Source organism: Urocampus carinirostris, chromosome 8 (genome assembly GCF_059441175.1).
Source record: "Urocampus carinirostris isolate Australia breed hairy pipefish chromosome 8, RoL_Ucar_1.0, whole genome shotgun sequence".
NCBI lineage: Eukaryota > Metazoa > Chordata > Actinopteri > Syngnathiformes > Syngnathidae > Urocampus > Urocampus carinirostris.
In genome coordinates, this window is record NC_142356.1 from 17,568,699 (window position 1) to 17,591,442 (window position 22,744).

Sequence of the window (22,744 nt, forward strand, 5' to 3'; positions counted from 1 at the left end):
TCCAGCTCTGTGCCCATTATGGTATGGTAATAAGCTCCAAATTCACAGCACCCCGATAAATACATAAAATAAATAAATGGTATATAGCAGGGGTCTCCACTGTAGTGTCCCTTACGGAAAGTAGGGGGGCCTGCAGACCTATTCCGATAAAAGCTCACCAGTGCGTTGGCTGATTTTAAATGATTAACCTGGTAATAACATAGTAAAGTAATAACATAGTAACGACATAAGTTATTTTAGAAATTCAAATGTAAATGGTATGCATTTATATAGCGCTTTTCAAGTCAACGAAGACCTCCCAAAGCACTTTACAATGTGCCTTACACTTACCCCATACACACACACTCAAACACCAATAGCGGCGTCAGCTATCGGGGGCATGAGGGATTCAGTGTCTTGCCCAAGGACACTTCGACATATAACACGGAGGAGCCGGGAATCGAACCTGCGACCTCTTGATCCCAAGATGAGCACTCCACGGGCTTGATGAATAAAATACAAGTATTAATTAAGAGAATAGAATGAGAATATGTTTTTGTATTAATCATCATTTTATTAACTTATTTTACAGGAAATATTACAAACTAAATTCCAATTCATGGGTTTTAAATAAAAATGTGCCACTTCTTTTTAGCCAGATATATTCCTTTTTAGCTATCTAGCTAACTTTTTACAGTATTTTTGTGAGCCATCTAGCTAACATTTTACCTTTTTGGATAGTTATCATACTAGATTTGGGCCTCCTTTCTAGCTAGCTATCTAGCTATTTTTACTCTTTTAGCTAGCTTTCAATCTAGTTTTTTTACCCGTTTACCTTTCTAGCTAACTATCAAGCTACCTATTGGCTATTTTGCGAGCCCTCTAGTTAAATTGCTATTCTAGAAATGCGTAACCAAGTGCCGTTTTGTTTGGCAAGGAGTTGGCTCCCCCACATGAAACGGTGTTTGTTTCCATACCAGTAGCAGGAGAAGCGTCCTGATCTGACTCCGATACAGCATCTTCATCATCCGGTCGCGTATGCCAATACTACCATATACGAATGATGTACATAATATAAGGAATTTTTTTTTTTCCAGGAATGTTCAGAAGGAGGACCGCTTGCCTCTCGCTACAGAATACAACGAGTACAAACACGTCAAAGCCAAGCTGAAGCTCTTGGAGGTCCTGATCAGCAAAAGAGAGACCACAAAGTAGATCTGAGCCAAAATGCGGCAAATCAAAGACTTTTGGGGTCGTGACGGTTCGAACACCCCAAACAAATCACAATTGTAGCGTCTACTAATTTATTTGCGTCCGTTTGTACCGCAACTTTTTCACCTTTTGCCATAGAAGTCTTAAAAACGATATGTGTAGAATTCAATTTTTTAAACTTTGTCAGGACGGTGGAGGATATTTTTGTATGAAAGACTTTATATTTGATGGAAAAGTCAAATCTGCTGTAGAAGAACGCTTGCCAAAAGGATTGTGTTGTTCCTATCACAGGCCACATTAAAACTGAAGTAATTTGAGAATCCAGAAGTGTATGTTGAAAAGCACCTCTTAGAGTTTTTATGATTAAAAAAAAAAAAAAAAACTAACACCCTTTAATAAGCTAGCTCCTGATGTCCTTTTTTTGTGGCCCAAACTGCTTGTTATATAACCCAAAGTGTATTTTCTCATCACTAGTATCATCAGATTTGCATGTTTGTTCTGTTTAGAATGGATGACAATTTTGTGTGCTTGAACAAAAAAAGTCCTAAATCCTTTCCCTCGTGCCGTAAATTGAAACTTCTGTTTACATTTGTGTGCGGATGTTTGTTTCTCTTTGAGTTCATCGGTGTGAATAGCATTGTTTGTTTTTTTTTATTGAACAAAAGCACTGGCGGGGCTTCGCATATTGAAGAGTGTGTACATTTTAGTACATCGACTGTATTTTGTATATAATGTGTATGTAAAAACAAACAAAAAAGATATTTTTACTGACTATGACCTTTGTGTGTCTTCTTTACTGTGAATAGCTTGTTAGGTGTTTAAGAGTCTTGTTTCTGAAAATAATGTTTAACCTTCAAAGGTGCTGTACAGAATTTGAAACTTTCTGTCGCCATCTCCTGGCGATTGCAGCCAAAGTCAACCAATTTTCAATTAGGTGCTTTTTTTCAGGCACCCGCGAACAAACTTTTTCATCTTTTGGGGGTTTGTGTTGGCGTTTGGACTCTACTTTAAGCAGGCCTTTTTTTAACTTTTACAATTTTCAAGCTTCGCTAACAAAATACGAGCATAGCGTAAATAAAACAGGTTCTCCACTTTTTCAAACCGAGAGCTACATAACAGTGAAATGAACTGACAATACCCTCACCTAAAAGTAATTCCTTGCCTAGTCAGAAGACAGCAGTAGAAAAACACTTTGATTTACTAAAGATAGATATAATAATTGTAGGGGAACACATTATTCCAACCGTATCAATCTGCTGCACGAACATTAACTTTTCATATTATGGCGGGGGCTCCAAACTGTCGTCAAGTTTAGGACCTTTGTTTCAATAGGATACCATTTTTCCAACTTGCAATATTTTCTTAAAGGGCTTTCTCCTGTAAAAGTGCTGTACGGAATTGTGCCTTTATCTCTTGGTTTGTGTCATCGTTGCGGCCTCTATCAAGCTCCTCGTGTTGCATGTGCAAGCACGTGCATTTATTAGATGCTCTTGAATTAAACTTTTTTTCATATTTTGGGGGGTTTGGCATGGCATTTGGATTCTACTTGAAGCAGGCGTTTTCTTACCTTCACCATTTCCATGCTACACTAACAAAATAAACGCAGGGGACAAGCATAAAATCACTTTCCATAGTATTTTTGTAGTATCACCATATTCTTTTTGTAGTATTTTTTTGTAGTTTTATATTAGTATTTTTGCTGTATTACTGTAGTATTTTGTAGCATTACCATAGTCTTACTGAAGTAATTTATTTGTAGTTTTACTGTAAAAGTTTTGTAGGATTACTGTCGCATTTTTATAGTATTTCTCTAGTATTTTTGTAGTATTTGCATAGTGTAATCATGTGTTGTGGTATTACTGTAACACTTTTGTAGTATTTTTGTAGAATTACAATAGTATTTTTAAGTATTACCATAGTACTTTTGGAGTATTACTATAGTATTGTTTGGAGTATTTCCATAGTTGTAATTTTCTATTAGTTTTATTGTATTACTGAAGTATTTTTGTACCGTAGTTTCACTGTCGTAATTTGTAATATTACTGTTGTATTTTTGTAGTATTAAAAAGTATTTTTGTAGTAGTTTGCAATAATCTGTGGTCTGTGCAGCCCTTTGAGACTCTTTGTGATTAAGGGCTATTCAAATAAACATGACTTGACTTGACCCCTCTCCCCCTCTTTCTCCTACCTAATGTGGTCCTTCCTAAACAGCTTTTCTAAAAGTAAGATAAAAGCAGATAGGCGGAGTGGGGTCTTTGAATAACATCAAAAAACAAAGAAATTACATTTCAAACTTTTAATAATATGACTATTGACTCCAATAACATACACTATGATAACCAAAGAAACTTTCGAGATATTAATCTTTAGTATATTTACCAAAGATACATATAGTATGTTTTTTTTTAAGTGATGTAAATATGAGACATTTCAAAGGTCATCATCTTGTGATGGATTTTATAAACATTTTTTTGGTATGGTCTTTCTACCAAACTTTGTGCACAATCGTAATAGCTTTCTTCTGTAATCTTGTATGTATTCCCCCCAATCTCTATAGCTCTATATCTATATCTCTATAATTTAAATATGGCAAAATCAATGAACTATGCATGTTATGAAGGGATTTTTGGTCAAATATATGTCTGCATCAACTTTAACGCTAATGTTCTTTGCTAATTTGGATTGTATGCTATTTATACGGGGTCTTCAGTTAATATCATGGCTAATAGCCACACCAAGAAACTTGTTTTCTTACCTTTTTCCATTTGAACATTACCTATCTTTAGTTGTACAGTATTTCTATGTATTTTTCAAATAGCATAACATTAAGGCCGAGGGTCATTGTGCCTGCAATTCCTGTATATTTTCACCTGAACCCAATGTTGTGGTGCTGTCAGCAGATAGACTATATATAAATTTTGATGATCAATTATATAAGTCCTTTAAATACAATAACAACAATAAAGGTCCTAACACAGAGCCTTGAGGGACTCCGCAGATAATACTCATAAAACCTGAATTGCAGTCTTCAACCTGGTCGTATTGATATTTATTTGAGAGCTATGATTTTACCCAGTGATGACTTATTCCATATTCCTGTATCTTTTGAAGAAGTATATTGTGATTGATTGTGTCACAAGCCTTTCTTAAATCTATGAAAATACCTGCAAGGGGGCAGCATGGTGGAACAGTGGTTAGCGCGTGTGCGGCACAGTTCTGAGGTCATGAGATCGAACCTCCTGTGTGGAGTTTGCATGTTCTCCCCGTACTTGCATGAGTTTTCGCCAGGCATTTCGGTTTCCTCTCACATTCCAAAAACATGCATGTCAGGTTCATTGGCTGGTCCAAATTGTCCCTAGGTGTGAATGAGTGAGTGGATGGCTATATGTCTCTGTGTGCCCTGCAACTGGCTGGCAACCAGTTCAGGGTGTCACCTGCCCACTGCCCGAAGATAGCTGGGATGGGCTCCAGGACCCCCGCGACCCTACTGGGGATAAGCAGTGCAGATAATAGATGTATAGTTCTGCAAGATCAATTAATGCAAGATAAATTAGTTATGGAAGTTTTCATACGTTTTAATGAATAAAGCATCTAGAAATTACGGATTAAAGAGTACAACAAAGTCGATAGCGCTTTGAAAATTACACAGACTAGTGACTTTTACGTTTATGACGTCACAAACGTTTCATGAAAATATTTCAACTATTAAGTGCGATTAATTCCCCCTGCACCCCGTTTCTTAAAATAATATTTACTGTGTGTTTAAAAATTTTAAACGAGTTTCGGGTTTCCATATATACAATACATTTATTGCTCGATGTCTCGGTGGGATAGTAAACAGAGGAATTTAGGTCAACCACGTGAGCGTTTGCTGCTTTCCTATTGGCTGCCCGTACGAGCTGCTGATTGACAATTGGTTAAATAGATTACATCATTGCCAATCTCGACCAATCATTTATATTGTTCGAGGGGCGTCCACGGAGGAGGACTGGTTTCTCGCCTGCCGATTGGTTGGCTCAGCTCCTTTACCTTGTTTAACAACATTGCGTTACACAAGCTAGCAAGACAAGGGAGAGGAGTGTCGTCGGCGATATACACGAAACTCATTCAACAAATGCACAAAAAAGCGTCTTAAGGACAATAAAAAGGACTTCTGCTACAAAAATACATTAAAGGTAGGATTAATTGAAATAAATACATGTTATTTTCTTCTTTCGGCTGTGAGAAATCCGTCGAAACTAGCAGCTTGCTAGTCGGCTAACCAAAATGGTAGCCACCCACTAAACTGAAAATGTAAGGAAGTGACGCATTTGTGGCTTATTGGTGTTAAATATATGCTTCAATAGGAACATTTAACTGAAAGGTTTCAGAACTTAAGATATAAATAAGCGATATGGTGCTGTCAAACACCAACCTATCAAATAAATTTAAAATCACCCAAGTAGTACATTTTATTGAATTAAATTGTCTTCATCGTCGTTTCCATAATACTTCAGGATGGAATGGGCGCCACCAGGCTGCACTTGCCCAAGAAACACCGCAGGGAATGGTGTCCCTATGACCCTAGTGGTTATGGGATCCACCCACCAGTGTTTTGCCTACATTGTAATTAAAATTACTTTGTAACAATAGTGCAAGAACATTTAGCAGCCACTAAAAATCACAAATAAGTTGATAAAAAGATAATAAGTACCCATTTTTCAATGCAACTGGCAAAATCTATATATATGCACACATTTCAGAGTTTTGCATGCTTGTTTGGGCTGATGATGACCCTGGGGAAAAAACTCGCTGAGTCGATTAGTCAAGTCATGATTATTTATATAGCCCTATCATAAAACGTCTCAAAGGGCTTCATAGACTACCATTCAACCATCCCTTGATCGGAAACCTACACCATGGCAACGAAAAATAATGAAGCTGGGTATTAAACAACAAACATTAAGTCCAAACATTTTTTTTATTTTGCTGTATTTTTATTCTTAATTATACTCATCGCAGCTATGTCTTCCAGACTAGCAGCAAATGATTCTCGAGGCTGTATTGATTAATCTCTTTATGGTATTCCTGTCTGCCCTCCAAGCTTCTGGTAAAATCATTACCAAAAAAACATTATCATATATGACCGTAGATAAAAACTGGTACAGTTGATTTAATATAGGTGCTGCTTTCTCACGTTGTTATGTGATTATTCAATTTGGGTGGGTTCCCTATTAGTAATTTATTACTATTGTGAACGTGTTCTCAGATCAAAGCAATCTATCTGGGGGCATGTCTTCGCTAGGCAACCATGTTCAAGTGAGTTGGAAAAACTAGACTAAAGAATTGCTTTGTAGTTGACCAGCCCCTTTATTTATACAGAAAGGTCATGTAATGAGGTTGCTTTCTCTTTGCCCTTGAAATCATAGTATTTGCAAATGCCATGTATACAGACAATATTTATACAGTTTGTCTCTATGCATTCAAATGAATGATCTGGCTTGCTCCAGAAATCGTATAATCTGTTTCCAATCGGATTATTGCATGTTTACGTAGTCCAGGATACTGTTGTAGAATAGTATTTATTGTCATTATACAGAAGTGCAACGGGATTTAATGGCTTTTTCTTTCAGTCCAAAAGTAAGATAAGGGTAAAAACTCAAAAATGTGGGAAAATAAATAAAGATGTATAATAGATATGTGTTCTGGAACATGTAGCAGCATTCACATTGGCAGTAGTATACACCAGTTGCACAAATGCATCATGCTCATGAATGTTGTAGGTCAGAGTTCAGGGTGGTAGTGTCTCTTTTCAAAATAAGCCGTTTCTCATTCTGTTTGTTTTTTTAGTGTCTTTCAAAGAGAAGCAGGTCACACAGCTGCACACTTTGATATAACCTATCCTTGATAATGTTCTAGGCTCTGCTGAGTCACTGAGTGGAGTAAATGCCCAACAGGAATTGGAGAAGGCAGGCAATGATCCGCTGTGCTGCCTTTACTGATCTTGGATTAATTTTCTTGGTTTTTTTTTTCCAGTGCCCGGTAGTTGCATCCTAAAACTCCGTTCTTCTCTGGTGTTCCTGCTGTAAGGGTGATGTCAATCACCTTCCTCACCCGCCTGGCAAGATCCAAAGGGCCCAATGTTGGACGTTACAGCTTTCCCCAAATGGGACCAGTTCCCCTCCCGTTGAAGCAGGACATCACACTTCACCCCACAGTCCTGCAGAGACAGCTTCACACTCCATCGGAAAACAGGCGAAGCGGTACTCGTTTCGACCCGGACAGCAGCGGGCGCCCTACCACTTGGGACTCCTTTGGCATTTGGGACAACCGCATTGACGAGCCCATCCTTTTGCCATCCAGTATCCGTTTCGGCAAGCCCATCCCCAAAGTTAGCCTGTCCAATGTGGGCTGTGCCTCCCTAATTGGGCAACGCAAGGAGAACGAGGACCGTTTCCAGTTCTCACAAATGACTGACAGCATCATTTACTTTGCTGTGTTTGACGGGCACGGAGGGCCTGAAGCGGCGGATTTCTGTCACAAATACTTGGAGACTTTTATCAAGTAAGGATATGCTTTTGTTTGTTTTGGCTACAGAGAGCCTGTTGGGGTTCTGGTACAAGTGGCTTCTGTTTTGAAAAACCTTTCACACGTCCTGTTAACGCCGGCTTTTTTCCATGTCACTTTCATGTGGGATATGGTGCACTGGAATCTAGTGTCACAGGATTTTTAGAAATATTACTTGTTTACTCTTCCTGTAAACGATGCGCATGCAAACAGCAGAGGTTATTTTTTTTAGGGGTTTATTTTGAGCATAATGTTTACAAAGGAGCCATAAATAATATGTGTGATTTTGTTTGTTTTTGCAGGGATCTTGTGGTCAGTGAGCCCAATCTGGAGCTGGTTTTGACCCAAGCCTTCCTGGAAGTCGACAAAGCTCTGGCCAAACTTTTGCAGCGCACTTCAGATGGTAAGTTGAAGGAACATATTAGACTTGAATTGTTATTCGTCATATGCTCCGGAACCATTTTTTGTCGTCTGTAGAAAATGAAGTTGTTTCATTTTACAATGAACTTGGTTAACAAACAAATGTTGAACAAAACATGTTTAATAAGGTCTGCTTTACAAAATTAACAACTGAAACAAATGCAGCATGCTGTCAGTTAATAGCAGCCCCATTTACTAAAAGTTGGACCTGATTTTCATTTTATTCCAAATAGGGGGCATATTCTATTTAGCGTTTACTGTCACACTTTTAATGTTCCACTCATGGGTTGTAAGGTGGACAATAATACACTGTGTCCAATCCAAGGTAATTTATTTTCCTTTTTAAAACCCTTATGTTGTGTTAGGGTCTCTCATTTTAAGTTATAAAATGTACTAAACAATGTGTCTCTGGGGCCCTAAAATCTAATTACAATGAGAATTTATAGTTATGGATACATATAACATTTGTCAGGATGTTGTATTTATATTGAGAGATACTCCTTTCTTTTTGGTGGTCAATACTACTAATAGTTTGACCTCGGGTCAAAATTGACCTACGAACAACGATTAGTGGAGCCAATTCCCAACCAACCTGAGGGTTAAATATCAGACGACCACATTAAAAAGTTTTTCGTACAAGAGTGAAGCCAATACGCAGGGAACCTTTATTGGCATACAAGAATCCAGCATTTTGAAACTTGGCTTAAACGTTTAGTTGTTTCAAGTTCTGTACATTTGTTCAAAAATGGTTTATTACACTGTTGTATTTAATCTTAACAGTCTAACTTGTGTTTTATATGGCAGATTGATTAAATAAAAATAATAGTGTAGTTTAGTTGTTCAGACAGTAGATAAAGGTAGTATTAATGTACCAATTTAATTTGCTGGGAGGTGCAATAGAATTGTTATTTCAAGGAACTCCTTATTTTCTTCTATTTAAGTGGTATTCTAACCTCTGGAAGACAATATGTTGCCGTGCTTTACAAGAATGTTGAACCTTTTCAAAATAATCGTTTACACCAAAAAGTACTCAGTAGCCTAGATGGCCCGCTTTGAGACTGGGAGGTCGCTGGTTCGCGCCTCGACCGAGACATACCTAATTGGTATAATGGCGGCGCCCTCTGGCTGCGGCTGCATCGACTCGCTACAACGGGTCAGGTGTATCGACATTTCGTTCTGTGTACATTGTTACAAAGAATGACAATACAAAGGAAATTATTATTATTATTATTATTATGCTTCAGAACCTTACAGAAATGGCGCCTTGAAGTTTTTTGACAACACGCAGTGCATGCAAACGAGTATTCCAATCAATTCCTTTAAATATTTTTCTGTTTGTTTAGGTTACTGTTACACTAGTTGACGCGGCACCCACATGTGGGGCTGCGCTGTTTGAAATGTCCCAATATGCCTGTGTGTGTGTGTGCATGTTATCTACAACAGCTGCGGACCCAGCTCATAGCTGGAGGCCCTTGGCACCAAGTGTGGATGGCGAGGGGCTAGATATTGAAGGAGACAGTCCAGCGGGTCCTAAATCCTGGACTTCTGGAAGGTTCCCTATCTTCCTCTCACTCCCCTTTCCCACGGTTTTCTCTCTTTCTGTTGCTCTCCCATCTCAATTATTCTCTCCAGAGTCCTTTTCCTTCTCTCAATGAGTGTTTGCGAGAGCGTCATGTGAGAGCGAGCGTCTTATCCTTGATCACCTTCTGCCAGAAATTCTCCACACGAAACAGCATGTCTAATACGCAATTTGCCTCAGGGAAAATGATTTCAAAGAGCTCTAGCTATGCATTAAAGTATTTGTTGCTGTCTGGTGATGAAACGACCCCATCAATTGGTCCATGCCAGCCATTATACAAAAATGTAACCCAACGTTTGGCAGCCATTTAGACCGCTTTGGCTGTTTATAAAGTATGATTAATGAATAAAGTTAAAGGGAAATACTGTTAGCGCGTTTTAAAATTGTCATGATTGTTAACACATTCAATACAATTAGCTGCTATGGATGTCCCAAAAATTACTTTACCTGGGCCGGTAGGCAAACTTTTTGAGTGGCTGGCCGTGCATTTGGTTAAAACATTTGGCAGAGGACCCGCGGCCAGGAGGAAAAAAAAGGATTGATTGGATTGTCTGGATCCAATAAATGCGGGGGGAAAAAATATCTATTTTTTAGTTTTTACATATTGCTACTATTTTGTTACTGTAAAGCATTTTGGTACACCAAAATGATTGTTGTAAATGGCTGTATAAATAAAGTACATTTACATATCTAATTTTTCTTATTATGAATAACATGTAAAAAAAAATAATTTGTCAAATTGAAAAAAAGTCATTATTCCCCCTTTTAAGTACTAAAATTTGATAATACGCATTAAAATTCTTTTTGAAAACATTTGATAAATATCTTTATATATATATTGAAAAAAAACAACAATTAAAATGCAGAAAAAAATTGTATGCAGCATGCGTTTATGCTTTGTAAAATAATCATATATATATATATATTTGACAGGGACACTGGGGGAAAGAATGGCACCCAAAGAACATTTTTTAGTAATCATTTTTGAAAGTTTTGGTTTGGCGCGCTGAATTATTAATCCTGACTGGTTGCCGGGCTATAGTTTGCCCTACCCCTGATGGAAATATAATCAGTCATTTGTTTTTGCCAATTTATTTATTCGTATCTCATTTGTATTTTTCTATAAAACATAGTTTTTAAAAGAGGTGTGCAGACTTAATATCTACAAAATGTGCAAATGACTAACACCATTAAAAAGTTTTTTTTTTGCTGCTGGTGTATAATATATTTAAAAAAAAAACACACAAGAATGCACTTTTATTAGTTGACTTTGTATGTGATTGTTTAGTTATCGAATCAATGTTAAATGCTATTTGACTGAACACACTCAGCTGTTGAAAATGCATGTGCAATGGTCTCCCCTCCCTCCACTTCTTTGACTATTGTATTTATCAACTACATGACCTCCTAAACCACTCGTCTCAATGTGTGTGTGTGTGTGTGTGTGTGCATTCGCTTGCCGTGTGTATCCATCTTGTGGTCGTTGTGCGCAACCTCAAAGGGTCGATTTCCGTCTCTCACGCCGTTCCTCCCCAAATGTTTCTGTAGTGACTGGTGGGGCCACCTCGGGCACCACTGCCACCGTTGCACTGCTGAGGGACGGCATCGAGCTGGTGGTCGCCAGTGTTGGCGACAGCCGTGCTATGCTGTGCCGAAAGGGAAAGGCGCTCAAGCTCACTGTGGACCACACGCCTGAGAGAAAGGATGAGAAAGAGAGGTAAGATAAAAAAAAATATATTGGAGCTCGTCTTCAGTACAGTAAGGATGGGCTACTTGAGAGGAGGAACATTTAGTTTAAGCTCGGGGGCTGGTGTAATTGTAACCTGTGCAGTCATTTGAGACCTTTTATAATTATGGGCCATACAAATAAATGTGACTTTACTTGACTTGACAGAATTCTGCACAATATTGTGTGAAACATAAAACTAGATAAACATTATATTAATTATCTGTGCAAGCAAATGTTCTGCGATCAGACCTTTTTCCGCTCTCTCGTTGCTCCCGTGCAGTCGACTTACTGTTGGTGGCTCCTGAAACATGGCAAGTTTTTTACTTTTACAAGTCTATCAATATCAGGTGCCAAAACCTGAGTATTGGCACATTCAACATTGTAATTCATGTGTTTTTTGGTCACTTTGAGAGCTGCATTGTTTGGTTATATACATAGAGAACACATGTTGGGTGATGTTGGATGGTCTGCCGGCATCCCTTTTTGCAGCTTGCTGGGGCAGGCCTTCAAGCAGTTCCCAAACCAAGGCTTCTCAGTAAGGTTTTTTTTCTGGGGTTCCTTATGATAATGCCGGAATCCGTCATTCAGTGCTTTAAGCACCACTTCCGCCGGTCGTTGGGGACAAAATAGAACGAAAATTACAAATGAAACTACAATTCCTTGAGTCCCTTACGACTGCCAGAGCATCCTGCACTCAGGTTCCCCTTGATCACGCGAGAAGATCCTGAAGGTGAAGTGTGAGACTATAATTTATAGACATTCCTGATGACACAGGTGTGATGAAATGACTAAATTTTGGTATGCATTTCTCTAAGTGTGAATGCACGAAGGTACCATTCAGTAGTTGAAGCACTGTAATTACATTCAAAAATTTAGATTTAAATCCTACGCCAGTGAGGCATCAGCCCCCACAGTCACCAGTTTGTGGCCCCTGAAGTTTATTATCCTTTGGAATCATTGCCACATCATTCTTGAGTCTTTTGCAACAAAGTGATCCTAGATCTTCTATCCATAGTCTGCTTTGGCGAGCACTCAGACCATGTTTGAATTTCTTTGTGACAGGCTTTGTCTTTCTCCTTAGTGGTCTATATAGTGGAGTCGGGGAAAGGCATAGGTGGTCACATCCATCAGGATGGGGCAAAGGGAGCTCTGTATGCATCTTTGATGTTGCTATACGCATTGTCCAAAGTTTTTTTTATGATTTTTATTTGCAGTTTACATATAGAACGAATTTAGGGAGTACTATATTTAGGCATGTGTTGTGTGTCATAACATATTTCAAAAGCTTCCTTTATGTCTCATAGGATCAAGAGGAGCGGGGGCTTCATCACTTGGAACAGTTTGGGACAGTCCAATGTCAACGGCAGGCTGGCCATGACGCGAAGCATCGGGGACTTTGACTTGAAGGGCACAGGGGTTATTGCCGAGCCTGAGACTAAAAGAATTGTGGTACGCAGAAATATGAGATAGAAGTATTTTTTGTTTTTTAATTTGTGTCTAAAACACTTCATAGAACAAAGGCTGATTGATATTTTTAGGTATTTATTTATTCCTAAGCTGCAGTCGCAGAGTTATGCCACATTAAAAAAATATTTGAAATGTACAATATTAAGTAGGATATCTAGAATAAAAAATTTACCAACAGGTTAAAACAAAGAACGTGGATATGAAAAAAGGTGAACATTGAAGCTAAAACCTTAAAGCCGAGAATAAAAATATAGTCTGATTAAAAAAGCAATTTAAAAGAACATTAAAAAAATGTAAATTATCTGACCAGATTTTAAAAAAAAATACTATTTGTTTGTTTACGACAGAAATTAGTATGTGATTTTATCTTTACAATACAGTAGTATAATGTTTTATTTTTTTTAAAAATGAAAAATGAAATACCTTTTGCCGTGTGGAGCAAGAATATTAGTACAATAGTGTACAGTAAGAAAAATATTTTTTAAAAATTACAGAAACACAAAAAAAATACGGTAAGAAAAGGTAGTTGCTGACAAAACAGGACAGGTTGATTACTGTATTGCTTTTCTTTTGTCATTTTTCAGATTTAACTTGCACCAGTGTCCCTATTATATAGGTTTCAGTAGTAGAAAGTCGCCGCTAGATGGTGCAAAGCTTTAACTTTTCAATCCGTAATGTTTTTTACGCTCACTGGACTTTATGCTGAATTTCAGTCAATTGTGAGACGCATTAACAAGGTTCTTTTTTATTATTAGGGAAAGTAAAATTGAAAAAAAAATCTTCTATGCAAGCCAAAGTTAAAATCAAAAAGCGTAACTACAGGCTTTCCTGCCACCGCAGCTGAACCCCGTGCACGACTCCTTCCTGGCGCTGACCACCGACGGCATCAACTTTATCATGAACAGTCAGGAGATATGCAACGTCATCAACCAGTGTCACGACCCAAAGGAAGCAGCGCAGCGCATCTCTGAACAGGTACGAGCCCATTTGGGGGGGCATACGTTGAACAACGTCCTGTACAAAAACTCTAAGTGAAATCGGGGTTTGAAGTTCTTATCAAATTTGAGAAAGATTATCGTAGTCAGCCAAGATGCTAAACAGGCGCTTGGACATGGTTATGCTGCTGAGGCTCAGAATGGGGCTGCAACATGAGGTAAGATCGGACCTAAAAACAGTAGTTAAAGTATTAGTATTAAAATCCGACGGAATTAATTATATAATTGGCAGCACTGGCCCCAAAGCAAACACAAAATTTCATATTTTTCATTATCATAGAAAATGCCTTATTCGACAATAGTCTTCGATGGAATTCCTTGTCGACTATTTCTATTATCGATTTTTCTCGTCGCAAAAGTGGAATGATCGCCGCAGCCCTAGCTTTAAACTCCTTAACTACTTGGGCGTGTCCCCTGCAGGCTCTGCAATACGGCTCAGAGGACAACAGCACCATCATGGTGGTGCCGTTTGGCGCCTGGGGCAAGCACACAAACTCGGAAACAAACTTCTCCTTCAGCCGAAGCTTTGTGTCGAGCGGACGCTGGGCGTAGCGAGCGCGGCTCTCCCCTGCGAGTGCTACCGTCAACAATGTCAAAACTCCAATCCGTTCTGTGAAACAACTGCTGTGAAAATCCAACAAACGTGCACTAAAGGTCCCCACAGGCATTGTTAGCCTATGAAGGTTTGCTGCTGACCAATAGGAAGTATTGGACTAGCCAGTAGCGAGTGCTGGCATCGTTCACCACACTTACTTCGGGAACACAGTAGAACCTCGAAAGTTGCGGTGGCACAAGACGGAGTTCTTGCTCTGATTTATCTGAAAGAACAAAGTATATGTTCATTTTATTTACTAAGCAGCACAATGAAATACAAAATCCACATTTCACACCCCCGAAAATGTTATATCAAATACGTTCATAACAATAATCATTTTATTTCTTGTGTAAAACAATCATCTAAGGTTATGTCCATTTTATCACTGAAGTTGACCTCAAAGTTGCTCAGGTGCCAACTAATGAAAAGCTTGACTGAGGTCGGGTGGCGTTGTTACCCTTAGTGGTGTTATTATCAGTGGACAGTACGTGGCAAAATTCTTGGTTGAAAAACACACTATTTATCAAAATGCTAATTTTGGACTGTGTTTCTTTTTTGTACTATTGAGATGTTCTCGAAATGTTCCAAGAACAACTTATGACACTATATAAACTTGTGTTTTATAAGTAAACGTTTGCGAAAAAATCTCCCAAAAAGCAAAAATTAAAATGGGTTTAGTGTTACTGTTACAAATGAGGTAATGGTATTTTATGGGACTTGGAAAATGAAAAAGGTTTATAGTGCATATTTATGACTCTTTTCAAGAAAAATGATTTTTTAGACGACAGAAAACAATTAAATAGACTATTAAAGTTATTTTAGCAAAAGATCTATTTATTGTAAATTTCACATAGCTATTTCTTTGTTTGCAGATCGTTTTGCCCATCTTCAGTAACATAATTTACAATTTAAGTTTTTTTAAAATGTACTTTGTTTTGAAAATATCTTATCTATTTTGTCATTAATGGCTCTGGCAGCGCACTGCAAAACGTCCAGTTTAACATTGAGCAAAAATATCTTAAAAGTGAGAAGAATACTTAAAATGGGCAAAATAATGAGCCGACGGTATTTGTATTCATCATACAAAAGTCAAACTTCAAATCATCGACCAGCCAAAGTCCAATGCACGTTCTGCAGTCAGCCTTCAATATTTACGATTATGTTCTTCATTTTAAAAAAAATGTTATTTCAATTTTCTTATTGTCTTAAACTGATTTGTGCCGGTTCATCCAGGGAGGTGTTGCGTTCAAGGCCGCGGTTTTGTGCTTTTACGGTTGCCAGCACTTAGATTTGCACTTGAAATAAGGCAACGTTGTCCATTTATCTGGACGGATCTTAAGAGAGGGTGTTTTGTCTGTGGTCTTACGTCACTGTAATGTAAAAACTCGAGCTAAAGCAAGTGTGGGGGAACTTCAATGGACACAGTAATGCTGTACATGTATTACGTTCCTTATTGTTTATTGGTTCACACGCGTTTTCAGCTCGCATTTCCAAACGACTTTTTATATCATAAATGAATAAAAAAACACTGTTAATCTGTTTGAACCAGCATTAACAAATGCTAATTCATTTATTCCACAAAAACGTCAAATGGGTAAATTTCCTCCAACTTCTTTTAGGCTCAACAGTCTGTAGTAGTAACTCCATTTTCTATACTTCTGTGAGCAACTTGGCCACTAGGGGACAATATATTACATGTAAGCTTACGCCATAATTATAAACCAAGGGTGGGCAAACAACGGTCTGTGGGCCACAAGCATTTCTATCCAGCCAGCCAAACAAAAATGTCAAAAATATTATGACAAATATATAATAGTTCACAAATGACTACTCTTAAAAAAAATCTGGTTTTCTTCGGGTACCCTCTTTGGGTTTACTACAAAAATACTTCTACTGAAATACTTTTATATCTTTTAGTGCGTAAAAACAGGGACCTTGTATATTATTTTGCTTTAATTTTGAAAAGAAAAAAATACGACCCTCATAATACTATAATACAAAAACGCTACTTCTGAATTCCTACAAAAACTACTACAGATAAACTAACTACTAGAAAAATGCATCTACACTAATATGACAGGGATCCTAAAAAATAACACAGAAATAATACAGAAATACTACAAGAATACAACTACATATATACCACAAAAACTCATAAATACTACAAAAATGCAACTTCAATAATACGACAAAATAGTAAAGAAAAACTGCTAAAAATAAAATTGTAGTTATGCAACATAAATACTAAAAAAACATACAAATTACAATATGACTTCAAAAATACTGCTGCAGTAATACAATAAAAATACTACATATATACTAGAAAAATACAACAAAACTAAGTATCTTAGAATGGGCTGCACGGCAGCACGGTGGTTAGCGCGTGTGCGGCACAGTTCTGAGGTCATGAGATTGAACCTCCTGTGTGGAGTTTGCATGTTCTCCTCGTGCTTTTGTGGGTTTCCTCCGGGCTCTCCGGTTTCCTCCCACATTCCAAAAATATGCATGTCAGGTTAATTGGCGGGTCCAAATTGTCCTCAGGTGTGAATGAGCGGGCGAATTGTCCGTCTCTGTGTGCCCTGTGACTGGATGGCAACCAGTTCAGGGTATCCCCTGCCCACTGCCCAGAGATAGCTGAGATGGGCCCCACAACCCCCGCGACCCTACTGAGGATAAGCGGTGCAGATAATGGATAGATGGATAAATATCTCAGAACCCAGCCCTATTATTTTGCTTTACTTGCGAGCGTTTCAAAACCAATTTGGTGAAATGAATCTATTTAAAAACACACATAAGAGAAGTATGTCTGGATGTATATTTATCCATAGATACAAATGAGAAAAATATAGGTCTTCACTCAGTTTACCCACTCTTGAATTCAACTCTACTTTGGTTTTGTTGGACCAATTTTTCAATGGGCAGAGTAAAATAGTTCCAAAAAGAAACCTGATTTCACTCCGAAAGTCGCATTTTAACGTTTCCGAATGTTTGTAACAATGTATAGAACATATGTTGCTTAATTTTCAGTACCAAAATTGGTTTGTGCAGTTTCTCGAAAAAAAAAGAAAATCCTTTGCGGTTTGGCATGTTAGTCATACAAGGAACGAGTTTTTTTGTCTTGTTTCAAGTAAATAGCTAAACTGCCTAGCCAAATATTACATGTACTTTACACAATAATAAAGAAGAGCATCTAAATGGTCAAGAAATCATTATTCTGTTACTTTTATTAGAGCAACTGCAACAATGCATGTTGGGTTTAGCAAATGTTCGCTAAGCCCCTGACAAGCGAGTGAACCTGACATTTCTAGACTGATTTTTGTTGTTTTAATACTCTGTGACCACATTTAAATGTTACACCAATATGTACAGAATTGTACAGGTTCTGTTGTGTGAATAGGATCTATTTATGTATCACTTTGTTGAAATGGTCCATCCATGTCTGTAAATCTTGTTCACCGTGAAGCCAATTCAAACTAAAAGGTCATTTTGAACCAGCTTGTCTGTGAACTACTTTATGTATTTTTTCTCGTCTGATTTTCTATCAAACTGCTTCATCTTTACTGTATGTGGAATGTAAAGACGGGACATACTGTACTGTAGTGAACTTGTTTTGTTTCGCAGAAATGACTTCAGTAAATATTTGCTCTTGAAAATGGAAAAAACTTGTATATGCTTGTTTTTTATGGAAGGTGCTTATGATGGAACAGCAGTGTCTGAAATAACGTCTCCCCGGATGCCCGGGGCGTGCATCTTTTACGTCGGGCGTAGAACTTACAAAACGTCTACGCCCCGGGTGGCCGACAACTCTTTCAGGAAAGAAAAAAAATATATTTTTTTTTTTTTTCAAAATCAAATGTTTGCTTTATTCCGTTTTTGAAATCTTCGTTCGATTTGTAAATTTTGGTTCGTTTTTGGCAATTTGCATACTCGGCAGCGAATCAGAAGCCTGCATCGAATAACTTTGTGCTTGTGGACTCTCCCAACCGTTATAAGGTTGTGCATTTGCCTATCATTTTCCAAAGTTGACGCACAAGAAAAATGGATAAGTGGTTAGGAATCAAGCCAAAACCTCAGCCCAAGAAGAAAGATTCAAAAGAAGCTTACAAAATTGATGACGCTCCAAAACGTAAACGTACATTAAAAGCATCGCGGAAAGAGGATTTCACTGGCTTGTAGCAGACGATGCAACGCAAACATTGTATGAATGAAGATGAGTAAATACAGGTACATCCTGATGGCAGATGGAAAACAGCGATGTCATACATACAATGAATGTTATAAGTAGATTTACAATAAACTTAATTTTAAAGTGGTGGTCTGTTATATATTCTGATAATCATTCCTTAATACTTTGCAACCATGGGGTTTTTTTTTGTGATTAGTCGTCTTATTGTGTTTCAAGTTGGGAAAAATGGGCAGGCAAATTTTCAGAGTTGTCTGCCCTGGTGTCCTGTAACTTTTATAATGACTTTCAGACACTGTGGAACAGATTTGAATTATTTTGATTATGTATTTTGAAAAACATTTCTTAAATGTAGCATTAAATAACCATCTCATTTTTATCACCCTAAATATTACCATAAACAAATCGATTTGTTTTGGCTTCGTATGGGTGCTTGAAATCCTTCAAAATTTAATGTGTTTTTTGTAAATGCTTCAAATTTTTGTTTTGAGTTTTTCCTTGCCTTCATGTAGGTTTTAGATCAAGGGATGGTATAAAAAGTCTGTAGTCTGTAACAGTCTGGTCTGTGCAGCCCTTTGAAACTCCTTGTGATTGAGGGTTATACAAATAAACATGACTTGATAAATGCACATACCAAATTTAAAATTGCATAAGTATGGTTCACCTTTTTCATGGACAAATTCAAGCACTTTTAAGCACTTTCAAAGCCAATTTTCCAATTTCTCCAGTACATGGCATCTTAGTCACTGGACCTAAGCATGACGCTTAGGGGTTGATGACGCTTCACATGACAACACCATACTGATGATGCCAGCTGCCGTTGGTCACGAGGGAAGAAGAAATGCAATGCCAAAACAAAGTCTGCATTGGCATCATTTTTAAGCAGAAATTATTAATTTTTCTGTCGAATCAAGACTGCCGGGAAACATGGCAACAATTTCAAGCATTTATGACAGCTTCTCCCAAAATTCAAGTACTTTTCAAACCCTAAAACCCAACATTACAATTCAAGAGTTTTCAAGCACCAATACAAATCCTGAATTGTGAGTGTTACAAAACCATTTGATGAAATTAATCTAAATATAAGAAATTTAACGTATTTATTCATAAATAAGAAGAATTGTATGTCCCCCACGAACCACAAAACGGGTTGCCCTAGTGAATTAAAAAATTAAAACACACAAAACTCGTTTGAGGGCGGCATTAGCTCAGGAGTTAGAGCGCTGCTCTTGGGATCAAGAGGTTGCAGGTTCGATTCCCGGCTCCTCCGTGTTATATGTCGAAGTGTCCTTGGGCAAGACAAGTCAAGTCAAATTTATTTATACAGCCCTTAATCACAAAAATGTCTCAAAGGACTGCACAGGATTACAAAGACACAATTACCTGATCTTAAACCAACATGCGGGCAAGAAACAACTCAAAACCTCAGCATGAGGAAAAAGAGAAACCTTGAGAAGGGATCTCACAAGTGGTATCCCCCTTTCAGAATGACCAGGGTAAATTACATTTAGCATTACAGTACACAAACATAGTAAACACTAGGTAACATGTTGAAAATTTGTCCCGAAAGTGCATAACAGCAGCGACGCCCCCAGCCTAAAAACTAGTCCAGAAAGTCTATGACGGCCAGCTTCCCATCTCTGCCAGCTGGTCCATGCAGGCGTTCACATGCTTCAGGTCAAATGCTGGTCCGCTGACTCATCTCCAATCGTCCTCCTTCACATCACCACCAGGCAGGCAGTCGGAAAAAGACGGGACAATACAGAATATGAGTTGGGCATCAATCATAAGCTTTGGAATAGAAGGAAATTTGAGACCACTTAATACTAAGACACTGAATCCCTAATGCCCCCGATTAGCAGCTAGTTTCCTTAGATGGCCGACATGGTAAGTGTGAAGCACATTGTAAAGCACTTTAGGAGGTCTTCATTGACTTGAAAAGCGCTATTTAAAAAAAAAAAAATACAACTACACCATTCACCATGTATTCAAAATGTTTGACCAAAAAGAAACTTGTAAAACAGAAAAATTTAAACGTCATGTGTTTGCACATCAAATGTTAATATTTGTTGAAGAAGATTACTTTGAGGAAAAAACCTGGGAAACAGTACTTTGTGGCTTGAGAGCTGCCAGCAAGGAGTTAAAGCGGCAATCTGTGAGAGTGACCTTTGAACCGCTGCTCTCATGCGATGCTAGTCTGCATCTCGCAGATTCCTGCTCAGTACGCCATCGCACGCTCGACCGCAAGGTGAGTCGCTCTTTATGCGCTTATATTTCCAAAACTTGTTACAAGGTATACTTTTGATTTGTTTTTATTGTGAGTATGCACTTATTTGTTTCAAAACATTCATGTATTGATTTTTTTTTTAAGGTTTTTATCATTTTGCACACGTTTTCCTTTTGAATTGGTTTGACTTGAAATAATTTTGTTGTACTGGGAGCAGCGGGCTCCATTGGGTTAAAAAATTGGCAAAGGGCCGGACTTGAGACCAATCTAATTGTTTTCATCCATAATAAAAAAAACATGCAGACTGCTACATGTTGTATTTCTTTATATTTGATTTTATATAGATTTGTTTCATAAAATTGGTTTGGAAACACAATTGAAGCAAAATAAATTTGGGGATTATTAGAAGCACTTATTTTGATGTTTTGTTTTGTAGTATTACTGTAGTTTTTTTTTTTTTTCAAACTATTTTTGTAGTATTTCTGCCGTCGGGTTATTTAGTACTGCATAAGGTAATTTTGTAGAATTACTGTCATTTTATTTTGTAATATTTCTGCTGAAGTATTTTTCGAGTATTTCCATAGTAGTGTTTTTGTAGTATTTCTGGAGTAATTTTGTATTATTTCCATTATTTTCCATAGTTGTATATCTAGTATTATTTGTAGTATTATTGTCAGAATATTTCTCTAAAATATTTTTGTAATTAGTTTTGTGTAGTAATATTTATGTATTTTAGGATTACAGTAGTGTTTTTTTTTTTGTAGTATTTCCCCAGAATTATGTTTTAAGTATTTCCAAAGTAGTTTTCTAGGATATATATGTCGTAATTTGGTAATATTCCTGTAGGTAAATTTTCATAGTCATATTTATTTTTTATTTTTGTAATATTTTTGTCGTAATATATATAATCACGGTTCATGGATCCCTCAACCACCAGGATCGTAGGGGCACTACTTCCGATGGTGTGTCTCAGGCAAGTACAGCCTGCCGGCGCCAATCCCTCTCCAGTAATATATACATACACAAATATAAATATATACACATACATATAAACACATATATATATATATACACACATATAATATATATACACACACATCTATATATATATATATATATATATATACATATATACAGTGGCTTGTAAAACTATTTGGCCTCCTTGAACTTTGTGATCTTTTGCCACATTTAAGACTTCAAACATAAAGATATAAAACTGTAATTTTGTGTGAAGAATCAACAATAAGTGGGACACAATCATGAAGTGGAACACACTTTATTGGATACTTTAAACCTTTTTAACGAATGAAAAACGAAAAAGTGGGTGTGCAAAATGTTTCAGCCCCATTGAGTTAATACTTTGTAGCCCCACCTTTTTCTGCGATTACAGCTGCAAGTCGCTCGGGGTGTATGTATCAGTTTTGCATATCGAGAAACTGATATTTTTGCCCATTCCTCCTTGCAAAACAGCTCGAGCTCATTGATGTTGGATGGAAAGTGTTTGTGAACAGCAGTTTTCAGTTCTTTCCACAGATTATCAATTGGATTGAGGTCTGGACTTTGACTTAGCCATTCTAACACCTTGATATGTTTTTGGTGAACCATTCCATTGTAGTTTTTGCTTTATGTTTTGGATCATTTTCTCATTGGAAGACAAATCTCCATCAGGTTTTCTTCCAGAATGGACCTGTATTTGGCTCCATCCATATTCCCATCAATTTTAACCATCTCCCCTGTCCCTGCTGAAGAAAAGCAGGCCCAAACCATGATGCTGCCACCACCATGTTTGACTGTGGGGATGGTGTGTTGGGG

At 37.5% G+C, this 22,744-nt stretch overlaps 2 protein-coding genes across 3 annotated transcripts in view; both read left to right on the plus strand.

Moving 5' to 3' along the window:
- fam13a (family with sequence similarity 13 member A) overlaps positions 1-1,963 on the plus strand; it is a 64,013-nt gene extending 62,050 nt beyond the window's left edge. For both annotated transcript variants that reach the window (XM_088341809.1, XM_088341808.1), the window contains one exon: positions 1,077-1,963. In XM_088341809.1, the coding sequence (XP_088197935.1) occupies positions 1,077-1,194 (118 nt within the window). In that variant the 3' untranslated portion in view covers positions 1,195-1,963. The remainder of the gene's footprint in view (positions 1-1,076) is intronic.
- Positions 1,964-5,213: 3,250 nt separating this feature from the next.
- On the plus strand, positions 5,214-18,834 carry ppm1kb (protein phosphatase, Mg2+/Mn2+ dependent 1Kb). Its single transcript, XM_088341810.1, has 7 exons — positions 5,214-5,366; positions 7,207-7,734; positions 8,040-8,140; positions 11,285-11,453; positions 12,770-12,914; positions 13,773-13,907; positions 14,348-18,834. Exons 2-7 carry the CDS (start codon positions 7,265-7,267, stop codon positions 14,477-14,479), a joined length of 1,152 nt encoding a protein of 383 aa, XP_088197936.1. The 5' UTR covers positions 5,214-5,366; positions 7,207-7,264; the 3' UTR covers positions 14,480-18,834.
- The last annotated feature ends 3,910 nt before the right edge of the window (positions 18,835-22,744 follow it).

Excerpts from the sequence above, each read along its gene's own strand:
- ppm1kb (XM_088341810.1), top strand. The coding sequence starts at position 7,265 with ATGTCAATCACCTTCCTCACCCGCCTGGCAAGATCCAAAGGGCCCAAT. Across the intron at positions 7,735-8,039 it reads TACTTGGAGACTTTTATCAA|GGATCTTGTGGTCAGTGAGC; the intron begins GTAAGGATATGC and ends TTGTTTTTGCAG. Across the intron at positions 12,915-13,772 it reads CTGAGACTAAAAGAATTGTG|CTGAACCCCGTGCACGACTC; the intron begins GTACGCAGAAAT and ends CTGCCACCGCAG.